Here is a 21,827-nt window from a genome sequence, read left to right on the forward strand (position 1 = left end):
ACACTGGAATACCACCAAAGGGGGTAAATGCCCAATGGAACGTATGTATTGTAGCTAGGATCAGAGTCTTTCACCACGTAAAACAAAATGCGGCCGTTGTCGCCTTCATTGCGACTGCACTCCCATCCACCTTCCTCGCTAGCCACGGAAAACATCTCCTATGATGGATGCCGAAAAATCAGCGGTTGTGGAGACATCCGCCGTGTCAGCAAAATCGCCAGATAGCTATCTCTCTGGTTGGCAGCTTGCTGCGGTCATTTTCTCGCTCTTTCTTGGGGTGTTTGTGGTCTCCTTGGACACGAGCATCATTGGAGTCGTTATTCCGTCCATCTCGTCTCATTTCCATGCTCTGGACGACGCTGCCTGGTATGGCAGTTCGTACCTACTTACGATTACGGCCTTCCAGCCGCTGATGGGAACCATGTACAAGTTCTTCAAAGTGGAGCTCGTCTTCCAGATCTGCCTTGTGGTGTTTGAAGGTTCGTGAAGCATGGACGATTAGGGGGCCAGTGCTCATTTAACGTTATCACGATCTAGTGGGCTCCATTCTGTGCGCTGCCGCCACAAACTCGCCCATGTTCATCGTCGGTCGGGCCGTCGCCGGTACGGGGGCTGCTGGCATTCTCCAAGGCGCCCTCAGCATCATCGCCATAACAGTCGTCTTGGAGAAGCGACCGCTGTATCAGGGCATCGTGATCAGCGTCTTTGTAATTTCCGTCTGCGTCGGACCTGTATTAGGCGGCGCGTTTACCACCCATGGTATCTGGCGCTGGTGTTTCTGGATGTATGTATATCCATTTCTCTCTTTACGTCTCATACTAGAAACCGTGCGCTGAGAGCTCTACTGACTGCGACTAGTAATGTTCCCATCGGTGGAGTGACTCTGATTCTCCTTTTATTCGTCCTCCGGATCCGAAATGCCGCGAACGACAACCGATCTCTGCCGCTAAAGGAGAAATTGAAACATATGGATCCTATCGGTTGTATAGTCTTCATCGGTGCGGTCTGCTGTCTTCTGTTGGCCCTCCAATGGGGAGGCCAGACGAAGCCCTGGCGCTCCGCCACCATTATAGGGCTTTTCGTCGGTTTTGGCCTCCTGTCAATCTTGTTTCTCGGCATTCAAGTTTGGCGGAAAGAACGGGCGTTGATTCCACTACGTGTCCTCCGGCAGCGGTCGATATGGACGAGCGGGGGAGTGCTCTTTTGCCTGGGCTCGGCCACCTATACTGTGAGTCCAATGCAAACTCACGCGGATGCCGCTAACCATCCTTCAGGTCACCTACTACATGCCGTATTACTTTCAAGCCGTGCAGGGTGCAGACGCAGTCCACAGTGGAGTAGACCTCATCGCTGTGTTCATCCCTCAGATGCTGGCAGTGATTGTGACATCCGCCCTTGTCACCCAATGGGGGTATTATGTATGTTGACAGCCTCGCTCCAGCTCCGGAACCGATTCCAGCTTACAAAGAGATATGCATAGGTCCCGTACATGATCCTTGGCGAGTTGATCTGCATCGCTGGAACTGTAATGCTTACCAGGCTGAAGGTGGAGTCGTCCACTGTATATTGGGCAGCCGCTTTGGTTGTTCATGGGCTGGGGATGGGATTAGCAATGCAGCTGCCTTATACTGCTGTGAATGTAGTCTTACAGTAAGTACATAAGCACCTAATCACCTATCTAAAGCTGACCATAGTCGCAGTGAGGACGACGTCCCGACCGGAAATGGTATGTATTTCCCAACCTTCCCTGCCCGTCTGCCACTAACCACTTTGTTAAGCCATCGCCGTGTTTGTCTGGCAACTGGGAGGGTAGGTCTATTATTCAGCCTCCCCATTTTTACAGATCCGCTCATAACTCGTACTAGAGCCCTAGCAATCGCCATCTCCCAAACAATTTCGTTAAACAACATTCTGCGAGAGGTGCCCCGACAGATCCCCGAACTTTCGCCGGAGCGAGTGATGGCCTGGGGCGCGTCGAATCTGCAGGCACTCGCCCCCACTGCCGACGCATTAGTCGAGCTTCGCGGCATCTGGTGCACATCTGTGTCGCATGTCATGATCTTTGCACTAGCCTGTATCTGTGCATCTGTCCTCTTTACCGCTGGGATGGAGCGGCTGAATGCAAAGGAGGTCGCAAATCAACGACGAGAGGCCGGCGGGGAGGCCGGCCAGGTGGGTGTTGGTTTGGCATAGTAGTCCTGTAGTATAGTAAGCAGAGATGTAGTCAATCTGCATGTCTCGATAATAGTCTAGGAACACACGAGGGAACCCATGTCCCGCCAATCAGACATATGCAGTTAATTGACTATCGAGCAATGATAGCGAGTGGTCTGATCATCTGGCGTATATGAGTAGAGAGGTAATTTCTTATCCCTGCGAGCCCAGTGGGTCGTCGCTTGAAGAAACCAGGCTTTCCCCTGTAGGGTATATACATAGCCATTATGTCCAACCTTGATAGCAAGAAAAACCACGCGCGCCAAGCGAGTACTTGCTCAGTGCAGGATGGATTAGATTAGGATCGGGCCGCCGATCCTGACCGGAAAGAAGGAAAAATGGCGACACTTAGCCCTAAAGTAGCGCATCTGCAAACCCCGCCCCATGGCAAACTGTCAGCCTGACGAATCTCTCGCTTATATTGAGATACCCACTCGTGGCTTAGTGCTTACTTCGTGCATTTTAAAATAGCAATGTTGCAACCGCTCGAGCGGGGTTGCGCGGCGATGTTACTCGTCAAGGTTGGTCAGATAGGAATCACTTTTGCAACCGCCCCCAAACATCGCTTCCAAGGCATGGTCAGTTTACTCAGGCCGTACATAATGCCTGTCTATAGTGCTGCACAGCGTACAGCCCCCTCCGTCCCGATGTATTCCCTGGGGGGATTGGATCTTCCTCCTTCACCCCGTCAGCCCCCTAATGGCGTTTCACAGACCAGACATATCTAACCCGGCCCCGCCCTCTTCACGGACATCCACAGTCCAAACAACATCCATCTAATGCTGCGGGGCTGCATAGGCTGCTCGTCATTCTTTTTATGTGAATAACACATCGGGCTTTGCTGTGTTACAACACCTTTGTTGTCTGCATTCCACGATGACAAACTACCAGACAGACACTCCTGCCAAGGTGACAGGGCCGGTCTTCATCGTAAGTCAGATTGACCGGCTCATGTGCGCTTCAGTCTGACTAACGTACCCATGTGTTGAGCTGTAGGGCGTCCTTTGGGGTGCAACCGGGCTGTCGTTTCTGTTCGTTTTGGCGCGCACGCTCGCTCGTATCTATGCCTTCCGACGTCTCTGGCTCGACGATGCCTTCGCCATCGGCGCATGGCTGATGCTGCTGGTCCAGGCGATCACCTGGCAGACCCAGGTGGATTCTATGTACCTTCTCTTTCAGTTAGATGCTGGCAAGCTCATGCCGACGCCCGAGATCCTGAATCGCCTGGCACAACTGGAGCGGGCCGAGTGCGCCATTCTGATCCTGTTCTACTCGTCTTTGTGGTCGATCAAAACCTCGTTCCTGATCTTCTTCCGTCGCATCGGAGGTACAGATCGCTCGTGGATTATCTGGTTCTGGTGTGTGGTTGGCTTTGTCACTGCGGCGTATTTCGTCTGCATAGGGGACATTCAGTATCCCTGTCTACTGAGAGACCAAGCCTATATCCTAGGTATGTTCATGAGCACGAACGCTTTCAGCTCCTTCTGTAGACTGGGCTAACTCGTGGACTTTTCCCTACAGAAAACTGCCCGAAAAAAGCCGCCGTTCTGTTCCAATACAATACATTCATCATCAACCTCGTGTTGGATGTCCTCACTGATCTCACCAGTATAGTCTCACCCCCATAACCCATAGCAATTAACTTACTGACCTTGAACTCCCAAAACAGTCATCAGCCTCCCAATCACCCTCTTATGGAACGTCAGACTTCCCATCCGCCACAAGATGATTCTCATGAGCATCCTTTCGTTAGCGGTGCTCATCATCATCGTGGCGATCGTGCGAGTCGCCGTCGTTGCCACAAAGGAGAAGAACTCCGACATGTCCTGGCTGTGGATGTGGAGTTTTATCGAAGCAACTGTCGGTATGTGTTCCTTTTTCAGACTCCCGGTCATGACTAGACCAAGTGTATACTAACGAAAACCCAACCAGCCAATATCATCGCATGCGTTGGCTCCTTCCGCCAGCTGTTCGTGAAACAGGACAAGAATCGCGCTTCAGCGTATCCAGGACGTTTTCATGCAGAGTACCCATCTGTAGATGCTAAGCCGGGGTTCCAGCGTGTTCGCACCCGGTCGGAGGGCAGCTCCGATCTCCATCTTAATTCCTATGACAGTCACCGCGAGCTAACCCCTGTTGTATAATTGCTCTTGTCGTCGGTGTCAATATTTAGCGTGTCTCGTACTTTTCTTATACCCCCTGTATATCACGTTTGGTTATACGATGCAATGTTTTTATGTTAAAAATGATATTTTTCCAAGTTCTGTGTCGCAATGTGTCAACGCCCGATGATCTTGCGGAGTTGAGTGTTTCAAATAGGAGTATTATCACTGCCACATAACCTGGCAGCGTCCGATACTAGATTGAGTGATCGGTATAGTTATGCCGTCGCCTTCCTCTTGTCCCTGATTTGAATTGGTTGAAGTTCATGAATTCGGGGGATTCCAATGCCACATTCCACGTCCCTTCCTTTGATTCGTGCCCGTCAATGTGCATTACGTTCGCTGCACAATGATTTTAGATTTATGGAAACGACTGCACAAATAGGTGGACTCATTATATATATATGTTCCAACAGGGTTATTTGAAAGTCGGGGCGAACTGTGGGGTGATAGAATTTCACCTTCTCATGATTTTTTCTTAGGGTGTTGGATGTGAAAATATATATTTCAAACTACTGAGTACTCTGGAGATCATTCCAAGTCTTGCTCTACCATCTTACCAGCCTTGAGTACCTCAATTCCATTAGTATTTTTATGCAGTACTTGTTCTTTTCTTCATTTCATTTAATTTATATATATACTTTCCTGTCACTGTTTCTGTGTAGTCTTCTAGTCTCTCTACAATGATCTAGCCACGTGCCTCGATGCTCGGTGTGATACGCGGAACCTCGGAACCCTAAATTGGAAAGCCAAGTTTTTCTTTTCTTCACGATAGCCTCGAATAATTGGCTCTGCGCTGCAATCCCCACTATGGCGAATAAACTCGCTAACCACCCACAGATAACCTCGCATAGCTCTGGAACCCAGTGGACCCCAGCAAGGGAGGAGAGAAAGCCCATGAGACAGATCCGCAGCGAAAAAAAAAAAAAATAAAAATGGAGGACCGCCAGCAATCCTCCGTCATCAAACACACACAACACAACATAAACTAAGATAAGATGCAGTCCCCCATAGCCACGGAGCGATTACTGGCGACAACAGACCACATTATCAGATCGCAGCAGAACCTAAGCGATCGTCAACAGCCATGGATCCACCCTCGATTAATCCAGAGCGTGGACCCGATCAAGGGCCGCCAGCTCCGGGTGTCCCAACCCGTGCGAAAGGGTGAATTATTGCTCGTGGACCTGCCCTATGCGCTCATACCAGTCGTGGACCATCCGGAACAAAGTGAAGACATTCGCTGTAGCAATCCTGCGTGTCATAGACGTGTTGCTCGGACCGTAGAGCGCGTATCTTGCCCGACCCGATGCTCGGCCGATGTGGTTTGGTGCAACCAATCCTGTCGGGAAGCCGACACCCTCCGCCATGGGTTCGAATGCACCTGGTTAAAGAAATATGCGACCTCCATACGCTCGAAATGGGGCGAGTATGACTTCGGCATGTTGTGGTTAATCGTGCGCATCCTTGCCAGCCGGCATGTGGAATTTCACAATACACCCTCAAGCGACAAAACCGGTCCCGGTGATGTGAACCCCAGTTCGTTCGAGACGGGTTGGAATGCGATCCGATCGTTCTGCGGGTCGCAAGACACCTGGGCTCACTCCCAAGTGCGACATTGGGCCGTGTTGGTCAAGAAGTATCTGGGAAGCAGCTCATCCCTGCCACATGGCATGACTTCTAGCGAGGTGCTGGATTTAATCTGTCAGGAAGAGGCCAATTCGTTTGGCCTGTACCCGAGGGAGACCGGAGCGTTTCCACTCCCGGAGCCTGCAGTCGATCGCGGAGAGCAGTTCGGGGCTGGAGTATACCCGACTGCAGCTCTGGCGAATCACTCTTGCTCTCCGAATGTCTGATCTATTTATTTTCCAATCCTATCTATGCTCGTCTGCTAACCTTTGATGCAGATAATACACAAACCGGATAATCAAAGTCGGATGGTCTTTGTCGCTTCAAAGGACATCGCCACGGGTGAGGAGTGCTGTATATCGTACTTCGATCTGTCGAGCAAGGTTGAGCTCCAAGATCGCAGGGAGCATCTCCAGGGATCGTTCCGCTTTGTTTGCAAGTGCGATAGATGTGTCTCCGAGGAACCTCCCGAGGAGGAGGTGCAATGGGACGAATTTCCGTCCATGGAGGGTTTCTAGACTAGAGATGACGTTTGGGACGCACAGCAACGAGATTCAATGAGGTATGGATGTATATAATCAAATATTAAATATCGTAAAACAAGATCAAAATACCCAATGGGACATTGGACGCAAGTTCATGATTGTAGATGATTAGCTACGGCGCGTCGGCCTTGCAAGCAAGAGTTCCTGCCTATATGAAGTGTGCTCCGCGTGCTCCGATTAAATTACCCGCCTCGTCTGTTAACCTCCATAAATCTTTATACTGAGCATCAAGAAACTCTCTGTGTCAGTACAGGTGAAGTAGATAAAGCTATGGTAAAAGCTAGGTTCAACCTCGTCCTTTTTCCTGCTTGTCTTTCACTTGTATACCAAAATGCGTGCCTTGATTCAAGGTATGGTTGCTTCTGGTTGACATATGGGTAGATTTAATGTCAGGCCCGCCAGCCTGGGTATCTTGGTTGCCGATACTTAGGACCAGCTTCCCCTGCTTACTGACGGGACTTATATAGCCTTCGGCAATCGTGAATGGTCGATATTCGTTGATCAGCTAGGTACTGGGGATGCCTCACGTCGTACTGTGATGCTCTCTGGTTATTGATCAGCCTCTGACTTGTCAATTTTTAGTCACGGACATATACCGCCGTTTGACCCCCCCGGTGGCCTTTCTATATATGCAGGCGGTGGCAAGGGATTATGTATAAAAACCAAGAATCTGGTCAACAAGTGAAAGAAGGGTCAGAGGGTGCACTATACATACTACCTCAAGAGACAAAACAAAACCAGAATGTGAACTAAAAAGGACCCAGAAGATCGGAAAGCATATTTTCCACCAGGAATTCATCGCGATAGCCCTCAAATACCTCGTCGACGACATCAGCAAGCCAACGGATCACGCTTCGGACGGTGTAATGCGCTTTAGTATACTCCCAATACTCAGGAAACCAACCTGCATTTTCCCAATCGACAATACCCGTTATCTTTCCGTTCTCTGCGAGAATATTCCTTGGGTTGAGGTCACCATGAGTAAAAACAATCTCGTGAGGAATATCATGCGATTTGGCCGCGCGAATCCGAATTTCCTCCCAAAAAGGATCAGTCAGATATTTGTTGAAATCAGCCTCAGTCTTGAACCGTAGCTCTTCACGCTGACTATCGGGAATTCGCCAGTCCAAGATGCCGCCACCTTGCGAATTGCAGATTTGAAATTCTGTCATCGTGTTCGGTATTTTCCGCAGTTCAGAAATATATCGTTTCAAGTCAGTCACGGCTTGCTTCACTTGCTCATCAGTCATGGTATGCAGCATTTGACCGATCGGGTGTCCAGGAACGCAGGTCATGAGCAAGTATGAAAAACGAGGAGTTTCTAAGACGTCCATTGCTCGTGGTGCAGGAATATGAGTCGATTGTTCTACCATGCGGAGGGTGCGAGCTTCAACGTGGTATTTTGGTGCCAAGACTGGGGATCCTCTTCGCAAATACAAGCCAAATGGTAGTTTAAAGACGGTCATCGAAAGGGAGGGACCATAAATACGAGAACCAATCCAGAGTAATCCATCGTAAACGGATGCTCGAACAAAAGACGGTAATGCTATCCAGAGCTTTCGCAAAAGTGGGAAAAATGGCGGCGCCAACGAAGGAAGAATTGGTTCTCTTCCTATACACTATTACAATCTAGTTGACGATGAAGGTATTCGGCCTTACTACTAGCATCATCGAGTGACATGTTCATATACTTCTGTGCTTCCATCCACGCTAAGGACGTTGAAAAACGTGTGTGAATACCAATGAGCTCTTCGTTTAGAATTGGGGTTAGCTGAGGAGACCTATTCTCAAGGTGTATTTTGTCCGTTGGCAAAGAAAGGCGACCGCAATGTTGGGGTTTAAACCAGTTGGCATTGATGTAGTACTCGGGTAAGTCAACATCAATGAAAATTGCATTCTCCAGTGAAGGGTAACGTACAGTCTGCTTTTGAGTCGTATCGGGATGGTTTGCCCGGCTTTCGACGATTAAAAACACCTCCCCTTCCTTCACGGCATTAAAGGCCTGCGTAGACAACATCCAGATGTTATCAAGCCTCTCTGGTTGCTTACAGTGGGCCCCCCCCAAAAAGCGAACGAACAATCTCCAATCGTTCTCTAGATAAAAAGGCGCCCAACATTTCAGATAGAGCAGCCTTGCGTATTGGTTAGCTAGGTCGGTATTGTATTAATATCACACGTACTCCTTCTGATAAATCTGGACCTGCAAACACATGAGGCGAAATCATGTGAGCATAATTTATGTTGTAATCCAAGTCCGACTTGAACGGGGTACGCGTAAGACAACACCGACCTCCATCCCTTTCATAGAGGAGCTTTTTCGTCTCGCTAGACAGCGAGGTTACTAATGTCGGACGAACTAAACCCCAGATTCAAAGATCAATAATGTCACAATCAGCGCCGGGCATTCCCCTGAGGATGTGTACGTACATTTGTCGATAAGGATTTTCCAGTTGGATAGAAACTCCGATATTGATCTCTCTGGAGGTGCTTTGGAGCCGTTTTCCATAGATGTCATGCGAAGAAAGTATCGCGCTGCTTCTTGCGGATCAAGCGCATCGTTGATGAAAGAGCCTAGTATAGACCGATCTGGATGAGGCACGTCTGCGATGGCAAGCAAGGCTTTGTACTGGGGTGATGTTTTGTCTTGGAAGAAAAGCTGGGATGCTGACCCTCGAATATTCCAGGGAACGGCCATAGGGAAAGGATTTGATGAAAAGAGTAACTGGAATTGAAACAGTGCGTTCAAAGCATACTTGCGCAATCATCTTGGGCTCTGAACTTCAGATCATTCCTGGACGTATGTTTTGTTTGCCAAGGCGAGTGTCACGCCCCCTGCCATGGATGGGTCATTGACGGTCGCGGGATTTCGACTGTTCTGAACTTTTCCAGGCTCCTGAGTACATTGGAGCCCGTGACCGCAGCGAAAGTGTGCACGAAGGTATGCGCGCTAATCCTAATCCATCATGATCGCTCAGGGATACACAGTACACAATTGGTGGAGAGCCACATCCCAGACCCACTTGATGGGGGGCTCCGTTGGTGCTTATACTCAGTAGGCTGTGCAAGTCCCTGCCAAGTAACGGGGAATATTCCCGGTGGGATCCTTTGACCTGACATGAAAATAACTATCATTAGGCGTAGCCCAGGGACAGTATCATATGTAGCCTACCCTACAATGATGGAAATGTATAAATGGGTGAGCAGAGAGCTCATGGTATTTCTACAGACTTTGACAGAGTCTCAAAGAGACGACTCTCCCTCTCATTCCTTTGGTTCCCTTTTCCCTTAGCTGACTACTGTAAACAGCATCCCTCCAGAATGGCATGGTTTCCCGCGGATCCGAATTGGACTGGCTTCTACCTGCCACGAGGGACCGAACAAGAGCTGGAAGATTTCGAAAGCATCCTCCGCGACATACCGCAGCCTGCCAGCCAGCAGCATGCAATGTCCAGTGACCCCCAACATGATCTCCCGACGGTGGATGCGACATCCCCAGATTTATATAGTACGAGCTTAATGGCTCCATCGACCAATGATAATCCCGGGCTCAGCAATCAAGCCACGATCGGTGGAGACAGCCTATTCCCCAACGCATCCAATCAGCCACACAGTATGACACTGGCTCCTCGTGCTGAGCAGCCGTCAGAACAATTGGCGAACCCCCGAGCAGCCGCCAATGCTCGTACAGCCCGAACCCCTCGAAGGTCTCTTCAACCAGGGTAAGTCCCCTGGCATGTTTATATTAGATATCTACGGCGAATTTGTTTTTATCATCTAACGAGGTTCTTAACTCAGGGGTAACGGGAGCACTCTATTCCGATGTGGCTGGAAGGACTGCACATATGACGGCACATTTGGGCGGGAGGCCGAATTAATGCGACATGTTAAACTCCTGCATGTGTCGCCGCGTTCATATGAATGCCGGATGTTAGGATGTGGGAGGGTCTTTAATCGGCGAGATAATCTGTTGGATCATCGGCGCCGGGCACATCCTATCCAGCAGTAGTGTATGGTTGGAGTCCTTCATTTTGTCGTTACAGATGTGTATATGACTATTTATAACATTCGGGAGTCAAGCGAATGAGATTCATTTTGTACAGCCGATAATCCTAGCTTCACTTGTATATTCGAATGTAGTGATTTGATTATTAACGCCCCATCAAGAACATACCTGTCGGTTCAAGAATAGGAAAACTAATTCTCGGGAATCTTATGATCCTCTGCCTTCACACCCGCATTCCAACGGTATTTCGCAGCCGGGTGATCGGTTGGTGGCCCACTTTGTCCCGGCTGGCCGTAAAGGTTCTCCCGATATGTGCCCTTGTTGACCGCATACTCATCCCAGAATAGCCCACGACGGCGAAGTTCTGGGATGAGCAGTTCGATGATATCTTTGAATGAACCAGGCTTGACCGCATATGCCTGTTGACAGTTAGTAGGATACGGCAATATTGGAACCGGATATGCTCCAAACTGACAAGATTAAATCCATCAACATCCGCTTCTTCCACCCAGCGCTCCATCTCGTCGGCTACTTGCTGGGGTGTACCAACGGGGGTGGCCCCTAAGCCGCCCACCGTGATATGTTGGCCAACGGTGGATTTGGTCCATTTATCGACACCGGGCGTGGCCTTGGACCACCCCTCGACGGCAGAACTATAAAACAGTTAGACATGCCACTATCGCGAAGCTATTCTTCTGTGTACATACCGAATAGCATTACTCTCTACATGGCGTAGCTCCTCATCATCGCCATACGTATCCAGGTTGATGCCAGTCCATCCACCAAACAGAGCCAATGCCCCATCAATGGACCCCAAACTGCGATAATACTTAAATTTCTCCTGAGCCTCTTCCTCAGTCCGACCCAGCACGGGACAAAGAAGAGCCAAGAATTTGATACTCTGCGGATCACGCCCGAACTGCGTCTTCGCCAACTCGCGGATTTCCGCCACGTTCTTCGCCACAACCACGGGGCTATGTCCGGCCACAAAGATCGCTTCGGCGTGTTGGGCCGCGAATGCCTTTCCGGACTTCGAGGTGCCGGCTTGTAGAATGACAGGTGTCCGCTGTGGGCTGGGTTGGCAGATATGTGGTCCGGGGACGCTGAAGTATTTTCCGACGTGGTTGATTTCTCGGACTCGGGATGGATCGGTGTAGATTCCCCGTTCTCGGTCGAGGACGACGGCGTCGGATCTCCAGGATGATTCCCAGAGTTTGTATGTCACTTTGATGTATTCTTCGGCGATTGCGTAGCGGTCGTCGTGCTACCCATGGTTAGAATGAACAGTCTTTCGCAGATGGGGATATGGATGCTACCTGTGGTTGCTGGGTATGACCGAGGTTTCGGGCAGCAGAGTCAAGGTATCCGGTCACGATCTATGGATCAATCTATATTAGAAATAGCCGAAGCAAATATGCAGTCCCACTCACGTTCCAACCAACACTATGAAAACACATTAGTGACAGTCAACAATCGAAGTTCTTCGCTGGCAACTTACCGCCCCTTAGTCAGATGGTCAATAGTCGAAAGCCGTCTAGCCAAGTGATACGGCTGCTCATAAGTTGTCGTGACCGTCACGCCGAACCCGATATTCTTCGTGGCAGCTGCCATAGCAGGCACCACAGCCAAGGGCTCATTAACCGGCCACTGGGCTCCCGAGATAATCGCCGGCTCCAGGTTCTTGGGCCCTTTGTATACATCGTAGCCCCCTAAAATTGTCTCAGCATATCATTCCCCTCGAGGTTCATGGGCGACGTACCGAGAACATCTGCGATGAAGATGCCGTGGAATTTGGCCGATTCGAGGAGTTTCGCTAACTCGATCCAGTGGTCAATATCATTGAAGCGATAGGACTCGTCCTCTGGGTGGCGCCATAGACCTGGGGATTGGTGGCCGCTGCCTATACTCGTGGTTAGCGGTACTTATGGCATCAATTGGTGATGTAGAACTTGACTGTACACATCTCAACGAAGGCATTGAGGATAAGTGATTTGCGCGGGCGACTTGATGGGGATGGGTCGTTAGTTGCAGTCATATTGAAAGATGGGTACAGCCTTTCAACTCTGATGATAAATTGGAGTGTGAAAGAAGTCCAGGGTTTGGAGAGGTGAGGGCCCTATGTCATTGAATTCTAGCTGCCCTTACGTATAGAAAGCGATAGAGCAACGAGAGATGAAAGCCAATGTGATGTACCGTCACCTGGCAAATATTAATATCGGCCAGCAGAGTTCACCCAAGATTTCCCCTCATTATTGATATTCAGTGGGATCGAGGGGTTGTTGTGCTGCATAGCATCACAGTGGGTCGTGATGACACCATGCGGGATGTGAGAGGACAGCCATACAAATGGGCCATCACGTCGTTTTAAGCTTAGATCACAATTTCCCTGTCCATATTCTGTTCCTGATAATGGTCGGGTTATTGCCAGGAAGGGAGATCCAAAATTTGGTCGCTGGGCCTTCCTCTACCCAGACGATCTGCCACTACTCGTCACCAAAAATAAGCATCACGCAATCCAGTACCCAATCATATGCTAATATAAAAAGGAATGAAAGTGAAAAAGAAGAGAGAAGAGAGCAAATGAAATGACAGTGCTCTTTGCAATAGATACTTATTCGAACCGCCTATGAAGTGGCCTCAATACTTTCAGAGTGATACATCATGCAAGGTTTGGCGGGTGATAAAGTGACACTGATTTCCGTAATACAACAACACCATAAGTATCAAACCAAATATGTGCCATTAAAATTATTTTAACTTTCCATGGATACCAGATTATCGGTTTCTTGGACTATAAATTGAGTCATGTACCCTGTCCAGAGCCCATCTGATAAATGGACGGGCCAATCCCATCAGCCAAAAGCCAAATCACCTCATACACCAACAGGATCATATCATTAACCCTCTCATAGTCCACGATATCTGCAAGGGCGCCGATCATGCAGCGCCCCGAGGTTTGGCGAGCATGTCCATTTGTGCGAATTTTAGCCGTCGAGGGGCCTGGAAAGGATATGAAAGTACTTATTGCGCACAGTGCTCATGGAGTAAACTTCTGGACTAGAGACTGCCTGTCAAACTATCGCCTTCTGGATTGCCGGCCATCCAACGGATATAGGGAGCCTGTCTTTGTTAGCTCCATCCTGCAGCGACCATGACAGACCTGACAACCAGAAGTGACAATGGCTCTGTGCAACCACCCTTGTCGCAAGCGGTTGGATATGTCGTTGTAGTGGTCATTGGCCTAATCATCGCTTTGGGTATGTTCATTTCTGTACATCTTGCGACTACGCACCTATTTTCTAGTGTTGCTAATTCCGTCTTAGTGATGATGCTTATCACGAAAGTACTGAAGAGCACAACGGGAGAGGACAATAAGAAGACAGAAATGTAGGGCTCACTTGGTATAAATTCTATATAGGCCTAACTTGCTAATAACATCCAGGTTCATGACTGCGAATCGAACTGTTCGGACTGGCTTAACCGCATCCGCCGTGATTTCCGTATGTCTCTCCCCAAATGAAAGTCGAATTATGAGCACTAACCAAAGCATACACAGTCATGGCTTTGGACAACGGCTATGCTGGGCTCATCATTTGTCGGATACGACTATGGCGTAGCGGGCCCATTCTGGTTTGCTGCTGGATGCAGTCCGATGATTGTATTTTTTGCCCTCATTGGAATATCCTGCAAGCGCAAAATTCCCGAGGCACACACTTCCCTTGAGGTGGTCAGAATCCGATATGGTGGGTTCATTTCACCGCTGTGATTCCTAGCTATGCTGACGCTGCCAGGTCGGACCGCCCATATTGTCTTCATGACGCTTTGCCTCGTCAACAATATTTTCGCCTGTGCGAACATGCTCCTCGGAGCGGCTGCTGTCATATCTGCTGTGTATGTGCTGTTCTTGTTGCAGGGTGCTCATGGTCCAATACTAACACTTGAACAAGAACTGGTATGCATATTATCGCTGCCACATTCCTTCTGCCCGTTGGTGTGACTGTCTATACTTTTGTTGGTGGCATCAAGGCGACGTGAGTAAAAGGGTAACCACCCTAGGGGATTAAGTCTTATATAGTGACGCAGATTCTTGACCGACTACTTCCACACCGCAATAATCCTTATCATTGCATGCTACTTCTCTATCAAAGCGTTCACCATCGACGAGGTCGGCTCGATCGGCAAGTTGTACGAACTGGTTCAAGCTGCTGCACAAAGACACCCTGTGTCAGGAAACCATGATGGTACATATTTGACGATGACATCTAAAGGGGTAAGCCTTCCGCATATCGCAACACCAGCGACGCTGACACTATCTCTAGGCGATGCTCTTCGGGATCTTGCACATTTGCTCCAACTTTGGCCTGGTCATTGTAGGTTCAACAACCTACCTATGCTACTCATGGTTCTAATTCTACCAGATGGATACAAGCTATTTCATCAAGGCATTTTCCGCCGCCCCCTCTTCGGTAGTCCCGGGGTACACAATTGGAGGCATCGCATACTTCGCCATCCCCTGGGCACTGGGAACCATCATGAGCTCCGTAGCCATCGGACTCGAAAGCCAAGCTTCGTTCCCCACATATCCTAGGGTGGGTATACCTCAACTGCAATATACTACCCCGTACTAACCATTACATAGCGAATGACCCCAAGTGAGGTCAGTGGAGGTCTCGTACTGCCATACGCCGCCATGACGATCGCAGGCAAAGGCGGAGCAGCCGCGATTCTCCTAATTACATTCATGGCCGTCACGTCCACTCTTTCAGCACAGGTCATTGCAGTCAGCTCCATTCTTAGTTTCGATGTATATCGCGAGTATTTCAACCGAGGTGCATCCGATCGTGATATTATTCGTGCCAGTCACTTTGGTGTCATTTTCTTCGCCGCATTCTCCGCCGGGTTTAGTACCATGCTGAATTATGTCGGGATCGATCTTGGTTGGACTCTATACATGCTTGGTAAGCTTTAAAGCACCATACACTCTATCTTACTCAACGCTCATCACCATCTAGGCGTCGTCACATGTCCCGGTATCTTCCCAATGGCATTCACCATCCTCTGGCGCCGCCAGAGCACAGCCGCTGCTATTCTCTCTCCCGTTCTTGGGATGGCAACTGGCATTGGTGTCTGGCTTGGAACCGCGCAGCATTTCTACGGCTCTGTGTCTGTTTCTGCGACGGGACAGATCCTTCCATGTGTATATGGGACCGTCGCATCTGCATTCTCGCCCATTGTGTACTCCGTCGTGATTACGCTAGTTCGGCCCCAGAACTACGATTGGAATGACTTCAAAAAGGAGAAACTTGCCCTAGAACGGCTGGAGAGTGATTTGACAACAGTGCACAGCCACGAGAAAGGTCCCCGACCGGAAAGCAGACTAGAAGAAGGTCGTCGGCAGTCCTCCGCGTTTGATGCGCAGGAATTGAAGCGATGGGGGCGCATTGCCGCCTTTTGGTCTATCGCGACTTTCCTCGGCCATTGGGTTATTTGGCCGTTGCCCATGTATGGGTCGAAGTATGTCTTTGGGAAGGGGGTATGTATCTTGTTCTGGAAATTCTTGCCTGCTTTCGAGGCTGGGCTGACTTTGTAGTTCTTTTCTGCCTGGGTGATTGTCGCTATTATTTGGCTCTGGCTCACGATGCTGGTGGCTATATTTTATCCTATCTTTGATGGGGGCATCCAGCAAATCAAACAGGTATACCGAGGGTTACATGCGAGCAATGAGACGAAGAAAGGTGTCGGAAATGAGACCTCATCGTCTCCTTCGATAAGCGACACAGCAGCAGAGGAGGTGAAGAGAGAAGATCGGACCTAGTATTCTCTTCCTCACTCATATAATAGTCTAATCCATTCCAAGGACCACATTCAAGCTCTCTACACCACCTAAACCAAAGCACACTCACCCCCCAACCCTATCCCCCTTTTGCCTCACCAACCTGGCAACCTCCTTCGCCGTATCAGTCCCCAAAGCCTCAAACCCCTTGATAACACCCTCCCTATCCCCCGGTTTCCTCTCCTGACTCATCTTCACCTTGCCCTCAATCCTGTCAATCTCCACACTCAACCCGACAATATTCCTCTTCAAAACCCGTAGATACCCCTCCGGCGCCTCATCCACACTCCACGCCTCCTCCCCCTCAAACCCCATAACCTGGCCCTCACAATGCGCCGACAAATCACGCAACTGCGCATCCAGAAATGCCCCCGTCGCTTGTTCCTCTGGATCAAAATACACAGTCGCGGTACCATACACCTGCACTGTACTATAATTCCACGTGGGCGCTACTTTGCCCGTGACCGGTTTTGTCTCCGTGTAGAATTTGGGCGTCACGTAGTGGTGATGCGGGGAGGTGAAGAGGATCATGACTTCTTGGGATAAACATGAGCCGGACGGGGAGTTGGAGGTTGTGAGGGAGGCGGTTATGGCTTTGGATTGCGGGTTTGGCGCGCGATGTGGCCTCGTAGTCTTGCTTTGGTGGTTCCATTGGCCTGGTTCGGGAGGTCGAGGATCCAGGGGATGTGGGTGGATTGGAGGAGCGGGTAGAGGTCGGAGGGAATGGCCGTTGTGAGGACGCCTAGGGGGTTGGTGCGGATGAAGTTGTAGAGTGCTTCTGTTTCTGTCTCGGCGTATACTGGTTGGTTGTACATTTTGGAGGCCTTTGGGGGTTGAATTGGTTTGTTCTCTCCAGAGTCCAGTATTGTTGATTGATGATGCACGGTGATAGCCGATAAGATGATCCGATAAGATAAGCTCGCCCACTGCCTCGGTTATGTCGGTTGAATGTCCGATCTGATCTCCGCTGGGTTACAATTTCACTTTCTGTGCCTGGATTTTGTCTATTTCGGGACATTAAGTCCTGCTTGGGCTGTCTCTATAATCTTCTACGTAAAATGGATGTCAGTCCATAGTAAATCCTGAACACCCATGGTGGGAGACACAGCTTCATCTTGTGCGTGACTGCAAGGTGTGAATATATATCCGCATGGTCTACAGGCCCCCTACCTGTAGTTCTTTATGTATACTTCTCTCCATGAATGTAGTCCAAGGAATGACGATCTCTTAAATAAACTCACATATCTCGATGTATTATGGTTAACTGGATATGCATCTCGATTATGCTATTCACTAACTATAGCCACGATCACCGCAGCAGACATTGAACTTTTAATTTGGGCCATGTCATTGCAATCTGCCTGTCACATCTGCTCATAATGATGCAGTAGTAAAATGGCTATTTTCGTAAGATTGTTTGCTTGATAAGCATTACAAGTTGAGTACTAAATAAAAATGTCAAAGAGAACCAATTTAAGACGGTTATCCCCAGTCTTGTTTCGGCACGCGCCCCTGGTTTACTTTTCACCCCCATTAACACGACGTACCACGACATTACTAGACCTACTGCCCTTTTCATGTTAATATATCTTGAATCACACAGCATTAAAATATCATCCATGGATGCCTCCCAGCATTAGCGCCTTTCACTTGTCCCGTTTGCCAACACGATGCGTCGGAGATCTTCTCGGCCAGCATGTCTGCGAATAGTTGTTAACTCAAACCGCAAGCGATGCTACATGGTCACTTACAAACAACGGACTGCGGGTGTCCTGGAGGAAGAAGTGGGAATGCACTCGCATCAACAACGCGCAAGCCATCAACGCCAAACACCCTTGCCTGTGAATCTACCACTGCCATTGCATCCTGGGCTGTCCCCATCTTGCAAGTGCAAGCGGCATGCCAGATGGTCATCATATTATTTTTGATAAACTCCAGGATCTCGGCATCGGACTGTACGCGATCGCCTGGATAGTATTCACCTCCGATCAGTATGGGCGCCATCCCACCGCTCGCAAACGCCTGCCGTATTCGCTTGAATGTCGCAATTGCTACCTCCTGGTCTGTTTCAGTGGATAGCCAGTTTGGGTTGATTGTTGGAAGGTCGACAGTGTCTGCCGACCGGATTGTTACGTTGCCCCGGGATGTTGGGGCGACTAGGACACCGACTATTGATGCGTAGTCATAGCCATCCCTGGGTTGAAGTAAGAGAGGTTTGGAAACATCACCGACATATGCTGCCGCAGATAGATACTTTATGGGTGCTAGTTAGTCCAGTCTCCTTCACGCCCTGTCATATGTGCGATATAGGAGAGGGAAGGGGGAGAATTACATGCCTCTGCTTCTGGCCAGTCCCTGGGAAAGCGTGCGAGATCTTCAATAGTTTTCCTGGAGAAGTTTGCCCGTAAGCTACTGGGAATCTTTTCCCATGCGAGATAATCTGTGAGAGGGCTAGTAAAGGGTCCTTGTTGGAGGATAACAGCATTGACCGCTTGCGTGAGGAGGTTTAAAAGATTCGCCAACAACGTTGGCACCGTTGGCACACGAACCCGGTACGAAGGGGCGAAGAATGGATGATCCCACATATTCTGACCGACCCCAGGACGGTCAGCCAGAACAGGGATTCCATAATCTCCGAGTGTCTTTGCCGGGCCAATACCAGACACCATAAGCAGTTGCGGTGATTGAAATGCACCTGCAGAGATGATGACCTCCTTGTTGGCATGCAGCGTGAACTCGCCGAGTTTACCCTTCGCTAGAACACCTGTGGCGCGTTTCTGCGAGTTGAACAAGATCCTCTTTGCCAATACATAAGTATAAATAGTCAGCCGAGGAGGTCTTGTCTCAAGGAATGAGTTTTCAGCACTGCTCCTTTTTTGGTCCCGCGGTCGGATCGTGCTTGTGCAATACTGGGCCCCCAACAAAGACCCAAGGTTAAACTCATCCCGATCCTGGATTCCAATGCTGTTCATTGCGAGTCTCATCCATGAGGAGAATGGCATAGCGTAGTTAGAGTACGACGCCTGCAATGGCCCTCCTTGGGGATCGTAGGCGGCTGGATCGAAGGACGGAGTCGAATTGGGAAATCGAGTCTGCTGGTTGGGAGGCGTAAAGTGAACACTCCGTTTGAAATAGGGCAAAACGCGGTCGAAGGTGTAGCTGCTATCACCTACAGCAGCTGCCCACTGCTTCATGGTACCTCGAGTGGGTCTATGGATCGACCGAACAATTAGCCTATTTGAACTTCCAATGTGTATTGTTGTCGCCAGTGAAAGTGAAGCATACCGTTGATAAATCATGAAGTTCAACGCCGACCTGCATCTCTGTTTAGTGAATTAGCAAAGTATGAAGCGCATTGAAGGACATACGATCCGCCGAGACATTTTCCTCGGGCATAGCGGATAGCTCGATTGTTTACCCCTGGCTGGTTGTGGGTTACAAAGCCCCAATCAGTGGGAAACTTGTTCCGCGGATCTGATCCAACCGGAATCAAGCATGCTAAGGGAATAGCGGCAAGTGATTGGTACTCGTAGAACCCCCCAGCCTCGATCAATGCAACGGTATAGGACTTTTGTGCTAGGCGAGTAGCCACGACGATGCCTGCGGTACCACCCCCAACGACAACATAGTCAAACCGCCCGTCGGCGAGCAAGGTATCAGATACCGCTAGCTGATCGCTCAATGTCGGAGCGGCAAGTGTATGAATCAGGCACCAGTGTAGAGCAATCAATAGCAAGACTACCTGACGGAGCATGTTGATGGGTGAGTATACACAACGTAGTACTGGGTAGAGAATTTGGTAATGGAAGATGTAGGACTTAGTATTTTAGCTGTTGTAGGAGAAGGCAGACGAAGGTGAAGAGGCATAGCCGGTGATGGGGATTTTATGGCAGCCCATCGGACCTTTAGTGTAACGCCCTCCTTCCTCTTTTGTAAGTATTCGCGTTTAATCCCGTGCCTACCAGTTGAACAGAAATCCCCCGAAGTCACCAAAAGAGGTAAACATAGCTTTCAGGGAATTTGCATTGGTGTCGTCGTCTGTGGTAGGCATGTTCGACCGACACTGCAGTGTTCAAGGTATCCCAACGCCAACGCATGTTCTGCGCATTGTCGACGACCACATCCTTCTCCGGCTTTTTCTTTTCTCTTTGTGCAGAGACCTTAGTCTTGTTAATACAAGACGTTGTGAGACAGAAGGTACACGTTGCCTCGGACGATTATCGTGCGTGTCGGGAATGGTGCAGGACGAAGCTGACTGAAGGACAGCATAAGCCAGTATAAGTTGTGACTGCCCCATCATCAGGGTCTACTTTCGGTTGAAAGTCAAGATATGGGAACTTTCTGCACGTGCGGCCCTTGGCCTCTTCTACAAAGGCATGAGTAAGAATACGAGCGCAGGCATTTCACCGTCTAGCTTGCCCCCAAGGCATAGTGCGTCTACCTTGCAATCTGAGAACCAACCCTTAAGGGCTAGGAGAGTGCTTTAGTCAAATATGTGTAGATACCTTAGAGCTCATACTGTCGACAGATTTCAGTCAGGCGGAATCAAGGCCACCAAAGATATCACCAGAAGTTCAAGTCGTCGGAAACTCGTGGTAGAGAAGCGGTATCGAGGAGGGTGTAGAGAAAGGAACGCGCAACGAGAACGTTACGGATAGATACTTCAGCATAGGACAATGCAGTGCTCGTGTTGGATCCTCATTTAGTAATCATATGTGTGCCTGTGCTGCTCGCCACGTTCTGAATCCATGTACGGGGTAAGCATTCATGTGCTTCAATATCTCCCAGGCTACTAGATGGCAGATGTGATCATGTCAAAGCCTTGGCCGAGGCTTTGGTGACATCACAGATCGATATTAAGAAGGTATCAGCGGCGATTCTTTGTTGAAAACCATGTGAATACGATGCCTCGCCCGTGGCCAGTTCAAAACTGGACAACCTGGCCACTGCAGATTACTGATCTTCATCACAGTGTCATCATGGGGGCGGATGCATGACAGCGACCGAGTCGTAGTGTCCATCCAAATTGTTATTTTATACTAGATGGGATGTAATTTTGCCAGGAGTCGAGAGCGTTGAGAAGGAATAAGTTCTTAAGTTCTGCATACATTTAAATGCCAGCCAGTATATAATGATCCAAAAGTGAAGCCCGGTATGGTAGGGCTACACAAACAGGGTTACTAGAAGTAGTATCTAATATGGAAAAAAAAAAAAAAAAAGAAACAGACAAGTTCATCCGGAAGCCATAGGAAATCTTAATCCTTGGGCTTTTCCTTTTCCATCTAATGTTACCAGTATAGATATCGTTATGTTGTTGTTGCACAAGACTCGAGGTGAAACACGCAGATCGGCGATATTTCTGCCTGGGATATACACGCTTATGTTGCAACTCCGGCACATGTTTATGGCTATCAGACATTATGTTGAAGCCTGACAAGAAT

The 21,827-nt window shown here is 49.3% G+C and overlaps 10 protein-coding genes across 10 annotated transcripts; 5 read left to right on the forward strand and 5 right to left on the reverse strand.

Annotated features, from left to right (window-relative positions):
* Positions 1–160: 160 nt before the first annotated feature.
* ANOM_000044 (MDR family MFS transporter) lies at positions 161–2,193 on the forward strand (the record flags this gene model as incomplete). Its single annotated transcript, XM_015545302.1, has 8 exons — positions 161–479; positions 538–784; positions 859–1,228; positions 1,275–1,418; positions 1,481–1,650; positions 1,701–1,726; positions 1,779–1,809; positions 1,866–2,193. The coding sequence occupies 8 exons, from the start codon at positions 161–163 to the stop codon at positions 2,191–2,193; spliced, it is 1,635 nt and encodes a 544-aa protein (XP_015412381.1).
* Positions 2,194–3,090: 897 nt separating this feature from the next.
* On the forward strand, positions 3,091–4,358 carry ANOM_000045 (uncharacterized protein; the record flags this gene model as incomplete). The annotated part of the gene is made up of 5 exons (XM_015545303.1): positions 3,091–3,144; positions 3,211–3,664; positions 3,736–3,822; positions 3,884–4,078; positions 4,147–4,358. The coding sequence occupies 5 exons, from the start codon at positions 3,091–3,093 to the stop codon at positions 4,356–4,358; spliced, it is 1,002 nt and encodes a 333-aa protein (XP_015412380.1).
* A 1,016-nt stretch (positions 4,359–5,374) lies between these two features.
* Positions 5,375–6,523, forward strand: ANOM_000046 (SET domain-containing protein; the record flags this gene model as incomplete). Its single annotated transcript, XM_015545304.1, has 2 exons — positions 5,375–6,226; positions 6,284–6,523. 2 exons carry the CDS (start codon positions 5,375–5,377, stop codon positions 6,521–6,523), a joined length of 1,092 nt encoding a protein of 363 aa, XP_015412379.1.
* A 776-nt stretch (positions 6,524–7,299) lies between these two features.
* On the reverse strand, positions 7,300–9,245 carry ANOM_000047 (uncharacterized protein; the record flags this gene model as incomplete). The annotated part of the gene is made up of 6 exons (XM_015545305.1): positions 7,300–8,162; positions 8,210–8,414; positions 8,469–8,552; positions 8,629–8,682; positions 8,731–8,906; positions 8,978–9,245. 6 exons carry the CDS (start codon positions 9,243–9,245, stop codon positions 7,300–7,302), a joined length of 1,650 nt encoding a protein of 549 aa, XP_015412378.1.
* A 623-nt stretch (positions 9,246–9,868) lies between these two features.
* ANOM_000048 (uncharacterized protein) lies at positions 9,869–10,556 on the forward strand (the record flags this gene model as incomplete). The annotated part of the gene is made up of 2 exons (XM_015545306.1): positions 9,869–10,269; positions 10,346–10,556. The coding sequence occupies 2 exons, from the start codon at positions 9,869–9,871 to the stop codon at positions 10,554–10,556; spliced, it is 612 nt and encodes a 203-aa protein (XP_015412431.1).
* A 188-nt stretch (positions 10,557–10,744) lies between these two features.
* On the reverse strand, positions 10,745–12,588 carry ANOM_000049 (LLM class flavin-dependent oxidoreductase; the record flags this gene model as incomplete). Its single annotated transcript, XM_015545307.1, has 8 exons — positions 10,745–10,972; positions 11,029–11,206; positions 11,261–11,817; positions 11,870–11,929; positions 11,984–11,996; positions 12,052–12,262; positions 12,313–12,453; positions 12,513–12,588. The coding sequence occupies 8 exons, from the start codon at positions 12,586–12,588 to the stop codon at positions 10,745–10,747; spliced, it is 1,464 nt and encodes a 487-aa protein (XP_015412385.1).
* Positions 12,589–13,704: 1,116 nt separating this feature from the next.
* On the forward strand, positions 13,705–16,368 carry ANOM_000050 (sodium:solute symporter family protein; the record flags this gene model as incomplete). The annotated part of the gene is made up of 12 exons (XM_015545308.1): positions 13,705–13,810; positions 13,877–13,940; positions 13,996–14,053; positions 14,110–14,296; positions 14,345–14,444; positions 14,501–14,584; positions 14,637–14,823; positions 14,873–14,923; positions 14,972–15,142; positions 15,193–15,511; positions 15,566–16,086; positions 16,144–16,368. The coding sequence occupies 12 exons, from the start codon at positions 13,705–13,707 to the stop codon at positions 16,366–16,368; spliced, it is 2,073 nt and encodes a 690-aa protein (XP_015412460.1).
* Positions 16,369–16,452: 84 nt separating this feature from the next.
* On the reverse strand, positions 16,453–16,917 carry ANOM_000051 (uncharacterized protein; the record flags this gene model as incomplete). Its single annotated transcript, XM_015545309.1, has 1 exon — positions 16,453–16,917. The coding sequence occupies one exon, from the start codon at positions 16,915–16,917 to the stop codon at positions 16,453–16,455; it is 465 nt and encodes a 154-aa protein (XP_015412461.1).
* A 56-nt stretch (positions 16,918–16,973) lies between these two features.
* Positions 16,974–17,201, reverse strand: ANOM_000052 (putative kinesin light chain; the record flags this gene model as incomplete). Its single annotated transcript, XM_015545310.1, has 1 exon — positions 16,974–17,201. One exon carries the CDS (start codon positions 17,199–17,201, stop codon positions 16,974–16,976), a length of 228 nt encoding a protein of 75 aa, XP_015412462.1.
* A 790-nt stretch (positions 17,202–17,991) lies between these two features.
* On the reverse strand, positions 17,992–20,140 carry ANOM_000053 (GMC family oxidoreductase; the record flags this gene model as incomplete). Its single annotated transcript, XM_015545311.1, has 5 exons — positions 17,992–18,086; positions 18,138–18,650; positions 18,719–19,596; positions 19,672–19,701; positions 19,755–20,140. 5 exons carry the CDS (start codon positions 20,138–20,140, stop codon positions 17,992–17,994), a joined length of 1,902 nt encoding a protein of 633 aa, XP_015412463.1.
* Positions 20,141–21,827: the final 1,687 nt, after the last annotated feature.

This window comes from Aspergillus nomiae, assembly GCF_001204775.2.
Source record: "Aspergillus nomiae NRRL 13137 chromosome Unknown contig00002, whole genome shotgun sequence".
In the NCBI taxonomy this organism is placed as follows: domain Eukaryota; kingdom Fungi; phylum Ascomycota; class Eurotiomycetes; order Eurotiales; family Aspergillaceae; genus Aspergillus; species Aspergillus nomiae.